Source organism: Indicator indicator, chromosome Z, assembly GCF_027791375.1.
Source record: "Indicator indicator isolate 239-I01 chromosome Z, UM_Iind_1.1, whole genome shotgun sequence".
Taxonomy (NCBI): Eukaryota; Metazoa; Chordata; class Aves; order Piciformes; family Indicatoridae; genus Indicator; species Indicator indicator.
Window position 1 is genome coordinate 48,989,571 of NC_072053.1, and position 8,499 is coordinate 48,998,069.

General features: G+C 39.2%; 1 protein-coding gene across 1 annotated transcript in view; it reads left to right on the forward strand.

Annotated features, from left to right (window-relative positions):
* Positions 1–8,204, forward strand: part of APBA1 (amyloid beta precursor protein binding family A member 1) — a 55,661-nt gene extending 47,457 nt beyond the window's left edge. Inside the window, exons 3-7 of the mRNA XM_054397588.1 lie at positions 342–521; positions 1,288–1,500; positions 5,116–5,235; positions 5,880–6,020; positions 8,133–8,204. Coding sequence (XP_054253563.1) covers positions 342–521; positions 1,288–1,500; positions 5,116–5,235; positions 5,880–6,020; positions 8,133–8,204 — 726 coding nt within the window. The remainder of the gene's footprint in view (positions 1–341; positions 522–1,287; positions 1,501–5,115; positions 5,236–5,879; positions 6,021–8,132) is intronic.
* The last annotated feature ends 295 nt before the right edge of the window (positions 8,205–8,499 follow it).

Sequence of the window (8,499 nt, forward strand, 5' to 3'; positions counted from 1 at the left end):
TGCTAGAAAGGAGAGCTGTCAGGAAGCTGCATGTGTTGGAAAGAATTGCGCGAGCTCAGTCACTTCAGTGGGCATACCTTTATGTTTATATGAGCAGTTCTTACCTGTGAAAGGATGTTTTCATTTATATTTCTCATTTATAATTGTGTACCAAGCTAGATTCATGACACAGGTGAATGTGTTGGCATGTTGTGGGTCTTAAATTAATTTTTAATGCACAAATATTTTTTTAACTGGATTACTGTAACTCAACTTGGTGATCCATTTTCTAGTGTGGTTGTAACAAAGTGAACAAGACCATCAGTATGTTTCACTTTTCTCTTTTCTGGAAACTGCTACAGGCACAGTTGATTGCACAGTCCATAGGTCAAGCATTTAGTGTGGCCTACCAAGAATTTCTGAGGGCAAATGGAATCAACCCAGAAGACCTTAGCCAGAAGGAGTATAGTGACTTGCTAAATACCCAGGACATGTACAATGATGACCTGATTCACTTCTCCAAATCTGAAAACTGCAAAGATGTATGTCTCCTTTTTTTCTTTTTGTAACAGCATTAAGCTGCTCTGTAGCAATTGCAGGCTCATGCTGGCAGAAATCAGAAAACCATTAACAATTCCTATAAATTACCATATCCTCCCAAGCAGGACACTGTGTCAAGAGTTCTGTTTCAAAGGCAAATGCTGACTTCAAAATTTATCATCAGTGAAATTATTTGTATCTGTTTTGTGTTCTTTTTACCTAACTGTATTCAGACATGTTTGAAAACTAATTTGAAATAGATGAACAGTTTAATACAGTTTAGCAGATTACAGTATAGAGGCAGAAATGTTTATGAGAGTGGCTGATTCCTGTTTTTGCAAAATTCTGTTTGCTGTTCGGTTAATGAACATTAACCAGTGCACCAGGGAAACAGAAAGGTAGTGGTTTCCCAATCCAGTCACAGACTCATGCAGTTTCTTCCTGTTTGTCTGCCAAAGGCCATGCCACCAGGGTTTCTTCCACTCTCAGTTTCACTGGTCATATGCAAGAAATAAGTTGTGAGGGATGTTATGCACTAAGCAAAACCTATATTATGTAGGGCTGATTATGTCATGTTTGAATACAAATAGAAAGTAGTAAAATGTATATCCTGTTTTGTTTTGCCTTTGAATTAGGAAAGCAGGTTGTAAATAAGGAGGGTTATATGTTTATTGGTTATATGAATGTTTGGAGCTGGGGAGGGGGCTTTGTAGTCAGTTCCATAGGTTTGAAGAATCATTGTTTGAAAGAGTTTTTTCTATGACACAGGTTTACATTGAAAAACAAAAGGGAGAAATCCTAGGTGTGGTGATTGTGGAGTCTGGCTGGGGATCCATTCTGCCTACAGTTATCATAGCCAACATGATGCATGGAGGACCAGCAGAGAAGTCTGGAAAGCTAAACATAGGGGACCAGATCATGTCAATCAATGGGACCAGTTTGGTTGGTTTACCACTCTCAACATGTCAGAGCATTATAAAGGTATGATGGCTGTTTCTCAAAGTTACAAATTTTTAAATGGTTACATAATAGGAAAGTAGGAAGTATGGAACTCTTAAGTAAATTCTTATGAAATGTTTCATTTGTATGGAAGTTTTCCCTTTTATGATCTTTAAAATACAGTGGGAATTCTGCCACACTAATTTTGTGACTTGCATAAAGAGAGCTTTGCCATTTACTTTTATAGACAAGGGCTATGTGCAGAACTTCACAACAGAATATTTTGTTCAAAAGGAAGACATTAACAGATACACTTAACTCTCTGGTTGAAGTAGAGCTGGTACTTTGTTGTTGTTGTTGTTTACAACTAATTTTAAAACCCTCAGACTTTGAAGTAGGGACATACTTGTTCTTTATAGACACCTTCCTTGAGTTCCTCGAAGCTGCTCTTCACTTGGTTTAATGGGGTATTTTAACCAGAAAATATTTTTTGTAATTATCAAAGTATGTGACTGCAAAAAGCATGCATGCCAGCTTCAACTGAAAAGTGTCTGTGGTAGCTATAGTAAACAAGGAAATAGGTATTTAAACATCAGAGCTGGAATGATACATCAGTAGGGAGTGTGTGAGATGAAGCTGTATGGACTTTATCAAAATAGTCCCACAGAGTTCCTGCAAATCGCAGCATGTGGGTGTGTAATGTGGTGTTGGTGCTGTACTAACTATGCAGAGACCTTTCTCAGAATATGCCTGTTGAACATATCTGCTTAATTATGTAAGCATTTTCTGGTAACAAGTTGTATTATGTATGCTTTTTTTTGGCATTTCACGGTGTTTCAAATTGCAAAGTTTATTTTGCATTTACAAAGTAGATTTTTTTTTTTAATACTTGAATAAAGAAATTTTCTGCAAAGACTTCCCATTCTGGTTTCCAAAAATGTTAATGCTGAGTACTGATGAGTAGTAGATGCAGAAGTCACTGAGCTAGCCATTTTAAATTCAGTGAGTACGAATGGTAGCCTGGAAGTGTAGAACATGGCAAAAACTCTCTTATATTTGTGAAGGAAGGAAAAGAAAAAATCTATTAAATATCTTTGTGTCACCCTCAGTGGAAGAAAACTCCACAAGTTTAGGCTATGTTTGCCATACTTGTTTCTTATCCCACATCTGTTTTATTTCTAAAACTCTGATGAGTTACACTTCTCTGATTCAGAGCCTGTTCAGGAGTTTCATTCTGCACAGCTCAAAACAGAAAGAAACAGCTTTGCTTTTTCCAGCTTCAGCAGACATTTCTTTTTCTCTTTGATACTTACTGCTGTTGCCATAGGAATTGCTTGTCATTTATTTTGTCTTTCTAAAGAGAAGGCAGTCTGTATGTTTGCAGCTCTTCATAACGATACATCTGGAGCTGTTCATATGGCACTTCTGTTAACAGGTGTATATACCAATGAATGATCTAAGCACATCTCAATGTGGCAGAAATATGTGAGAATTTCAGATTTCTGTAGCATTCTATGAGGACTCCTATGAAAATATCAGAATATTTTGTAAATAAGAAAAATATTTTGCAAGCACTTTGAACAAGATAGTTTCAGTATTACAGATGTAAACTCTGCTACTAATTGGCCATAATGCAATTTCAAACTGATACACATGGCAGTTGCTGCCTAATTGTATTATGCTACTTGTATCTTTTTCCGGAAGCATCTGGTGCTGGCTACTATCAGAAACAAACTCATAGGCAAACAAGTTGGTCAAATGATGCAACTGTTTTGTTTCTAATCAGCATATATTACCAGTATGCATAATACTGGAAATTAGCCACTTTTGAAATGTATGCACTTTCCATAAGATTAAGGGAAGAAAATAACAACAGTAACAACAAACCAACAACTTACTTTTTTGGGGACCATATTACTTTCTTCCCCCCTCCCAAAGAATATATACAAATAACTTGCACATTCATCAGGGAAGTAAGAGCACAATGCTATCAACTCTGTTGATGGCATGTAACCTGAGTGAACTCAGATAATTGAAGTTAGACACCTGAATTCCTCATAGAAATTAGCATCTCCATTACACTCTAAGACTCCTGCCAGGAGGCAGGCTGAAAAAAAAAGCCACTTAGACTTTTAAGTAAACATAATAACCACAGCTTAGTACAGGTTGATTCTACAATGTGTTGTGAAGACTTGCTTGTGAAAGATGAATGGTCCCTGAGCGTGTTTGGTGTGCTGTGAGAGAGATGGAATTCAGATCTTCTTTCTGCTGAGAGCAGAAAGAAGCCATGTGCTTTGTCATTTTGCGTTCATTTTCTTGGAGCCACTGTCAATAGTGAGCCAAGTTGAGCTCAGCACTGTGTGCAGGTGAGGGCAGCTGTTTGTGATGTGGTGGTTGCAGTTTAAGGCACTGACAAGAAAACAAACTCTATAGCAGTTCATCCTGCAGGTTTCCAGTATAGTTACTCAAGTCACTGCTGAATCTGGAGTTGAGCTCAACAGAATCAGCAGCAGTAAACTGGATGCAGAGACTTCAGTGTATTACCTTAGCTATAGGAACATTGCTTTTCAGAACTGATGTTTTGAAGTCAGACAACTATTAGTTGCAGTGGGAACCAGATTTCGATTGTACATACAAAAGAAATCTGGAACTAGATACTGGAATTGGTAGGTGTTGCATTAAGTAAGGTGGAAGTTTCTGTATGCTTTGTAAAGCTGCTTGCTTGCCTTTTTTTTTTTTTAATGTGGGTTTTATGTATGTGTTTATGGCTAATCCTTTGTACAAATGAGGCATTTCAGAAAAATATTTTAACAATCTCCAAGAGCTCTGACTACCTGAAGTTGTACAAGGAGTCAGATTGTAGTTTTGCATTTTTTGCATTTGAGTTTTCATGAAGCCATATAATCACACAGCCTCTGAGGCTGGCAGTCACTGCTAAAGCTGATCTAGAACACTTCAGAGTTGAGCTGGTTGCTTCAGACTATGCCCAAAAGGCTTTAAATAACTCCAGATGTCTCTGGATACTCCACAGTGTCTCTTCAGTAATCAGTTCTAGTGTTTTGCCAACCTGACAGTAAAACTAAATTTTTCTCCTTCAATTTTCTTCTGGTGGCAAGGAGTTCATGCTATGTATGATATAGTTCATTTAGAAGGAAGGAGTGGAAATCAGGAGTGCTGTTTATATAAGCATGATATGAACAGGACATGCTGTTTGCTTGACAGAATTTAATACATCCTATAAAGGAAGCTATTTATTTGTAGCTGTCTTAGCTCCTTACTTAAAATTTTATTTCCCATCTATAGTCATTGACTTTTTTTGTGAGCTGCATAGACTTCTTTAATATTATTTTTATATGTGATTTGTGGTGTCAAATGTAGAAATTGCCAACAGGAAGGTAGTTTTCTAAAAGCAACGGTGTTAGGTCCTTGGCAAGAAAAATTTATGTTTGATCACTCATTTCACTGAATATTCTGATGCTTATGTCTGGCATTCAGTGATCATATTCCATTAGAATGCATACAAAGATCTGTTTATTCAGGGTATGCCCATTTCAATATTTTAATGCTTCTGTCCCTCTCTCCCACCTCCACAGTGCTTATACTAAATGTTTCACTCTGTCTTTGCCAGCATTTTTCACCATGATTTCTTTTTTGCAGGGTTTGAAAAACCAGGCCCGGGTTAAACTGAACATAGTTAGGTGTCCTCCGGTGACCACAGTCTTGATCAGGAGACCAGACCTCAGATATCAGTTAGGCTTCAGTGTGCAGAATGGGATTGTAAGTAGCTTCCCCACTCTCCAGTTAAGCTTTCATGTATATGAATCTTCTTATCCATTTGTTGTTAAGTTTCAGTGTTGGAAGAGGAAAGCTGCTGTATTCTCCCTTACAGCAAACAGGACTTTGCCCATGTACTAAGTCTAAGATACAGAAGCTGAGTTAATCAGAGCCAGTTTTTGTCTTTGATGATACTTCACAGCTTTACAGTCAGATGGAGGAACAGAAAAGTTTTTTGGGTTAGAGAAACGAAAATGTGCAGCAGAGGCTGCTTTCAGGCTGTATCATTCATGTCTCTAACCAAGATATTGCATGATCTCAAAAGAAAACAAAACTGTCCTTGAGTTTCTTTTGCTGTAATGCATCCAGAACATTGTTCAACTCTGGTCCTTCACACACTCTTATCTTTCCAAATCACAGCACACATGAGCCACAACACAAACGGCCTTCTGTAACAATTTGTTCTGCTCTTGGAAGAGCATAGATAGTGGTGGTCACTAACAAAGTTCACTTCAATGAGTGACATTTTAGAATCAGTTGTGAGCCTCTGTGTTTAACTACTGATTTACAGTTCAAAGGAAAAACTGGGTTATCTAAAGCCTCTGTTCCTTATCCAGAGCCTGATAAATTTGTCCTTTCCCTTCCAGATCTGTAGCCTTATGAGAGGAGGTATAGCAGAGAGAGGAGGCGTGCGTGTCGGCCATCGGATCATTGAAATTAATGGACAGAGTGTTGTGGCAACACCCCATGAGAAAATTGTTCACATTCTCTCAAATGCTGTTGGTGAGGTAAGAGCAGGCAATGTATCTAAGCATTATGACATAGTTCATCACTGTTGCCAGTAACAGCCAGTGGAAACCAACAACTGATGTCCCTCAAGGGACCAGTATGTTTTAATATTTTCATCAGTGGCATATACAGTGGGATTGAGTGCACCTTCAGCAAGTTTGCAGGTGACACCAAGCTGAGTGGTGTGGTTGGTAAGCTCAAGGAAAGGGATGCCTTTAGAGGGACCTTGACAGGTTTGACGAGTGGGCCCATATGACCCTCATGAAATTCAATGAGGCCAAGTGCCAGGTGCAGCACGTAGGTCTGGGCAATCTTCAGTATCAGAACAGACTGAAGAATGAAGGGATTGAGAGCAACCCTGGAAAGAAGGACTTCAGGGTACTGGTGGATGAAAATCGTACACAAGCTCATGGTGAGCACTTGAAGTCCAGAAAGCCAGCCGTATTCTGGGATGCATCAAAAGAAGTGTCACATTCAGTGTGAGGATTTAACATTTGCCTGTTTCAGAGCCCTATCAAAGACTTTCCCTGAAACAGCTTCACAAACTCAATGTTTACCTGTTTCAGAGCCCTGATAAGGACTTTCACTGAGACAGTTTCACAAAGTTGAATGAATAAGAACTTGTTACGGTGGCAGATACAAGAAGTTCAGAATTGCCACTGATAGGTGTACTCACCGCAGTAACACTAACAGTTAATAGTAACACTAGCAAAAGCTATCCCAGGTATTCTTCATCCTGTGGTGAAGGTGCAGTTCTTAACAAGAAGATGTCCCTGTCTTAGGTGGAGGAAGAGGTGTATAACCCGTTGACCGTTCCTGCTAGATCTTCTGTCTTTTCCTCTTGAAAAAGTACTCCTGCCTTGGGATTTTATACCTTAGCTCTCTGCTCAGAGTGAGGTCTAAGCATGATTTGGGTGGAGACTTGAGTAACATAGTCATATATGTTTAGCATGTGTTTCATTAAGCATTAAGATAGTCAGGAATGTATACTTCAATTTTGCAGAAACTCAGGCAAAGGTCTTCACTTGGACACTATGACCTCCAAAATCTGTGTCAAACCTACTGGCCTCAGTAATTTTAGCCAAAACATGACTACTTTATCTTCACAAGGCTGCTTCCCTCAGGCATTCCACATGCCAGCTCAGTGGATCTCCACCCCCACTGATAGCATAAGAATCTCATGGTCACAAGCATCTTAATTCTTTATATACAGTTTCCAAAAGGAACATGGCAAGCAGGTTAAGAGAGATGATTCTCTCCCTCTACACCACTATCAGGAGACCCTACCTGTAGTATTGCCTTCAGCTCTGGGGTCCTCAGCACAAGAAAGACATGGAGATGTTGGAGCAGGTCCAGACGATGCCCATGAAAATGATGAAAGGGCTAAAACACCTCTCCTATGAATAAAAGCTAAGAATTGGGGGTGCTCATCCTGGAAGAGAGAAAGCTCCAGGGAAACTTTGTTGAAGCCCTATAGAAAAGGGGTTTCTAAGAAAGATAAGAAAGATAGAGACTTTTTAATCAGGGCTTATAGTGACAGGAGAAGGGGCAACTGCAAGAGGGTAGATTTAGCTCAAATGTAAGGAAGAAATTTTTTATGGTGGGGAGACATTGGAACAGGTTTGCCCAAAGAAGTTGTGGATACCCCTTCCCTGGAAGTGTTCAAAGTTAAGCTGGACAGGACTTTGACCAACTTGATCTCATGAAAGGTGTCCCTGTGACAGAGAGGCTTGAACTAGATGATCTTAGAAGGTCCCTTCCAACTGAAACTGTTCCATAATTCTTTGATGCTATCTCTCTTAGCCTGTTACTATTCAAATCTAAAAAGTGGAAGCAAGAGCAAGCCAGAACACCATTTCTTTTATTATTTACCTGTAGTTCTTCTATGTTTTAGAAGAACATAAATCTGAACATTTGAGGTGTCCACAACTTTAGATGGTTTATTGATACTAAACATAAAATCACCACCTGCAATAGCTTAGTAAGCCTATGAAAAGTCTGAGGTTTTATCTTTCTCTTTTGTCCTATATTACCTTACCTAGTTCCTTCACCAATGCTCTGTCATATCATCATTGTCAGGCACATTGTTTAACTTGCTGTATTTCCTCTAGATTCATATGAAGACTATGCCAGCTGCCATGTACAGACTGTTGACTGCGCAAGAGCAACCAGTTTACATCTAAAGCCAACACCTCACCGTCACACAACGTGCATGGAGGATGTTTTTTCCTCATTAGTGCTTGTCTCTCTAGTGCTGCATTTCTGTGTCTGCAGAGACATTTCTTACTCTCTCTTCCCCTACCCTTCACGGGCACAAACACCAAACACACACACTCTCTCTCTTCTCCCTCCATTTTATCTCTTCCCTCCACCATTTTTGGTGTTTTGGGAAGGGGCAAAATATATCTATGGGACTATTTTGGATGCATGTTTTTACAAGTGAAACTTCATGCAATTCCACATGGAAAGCAGGAAAAT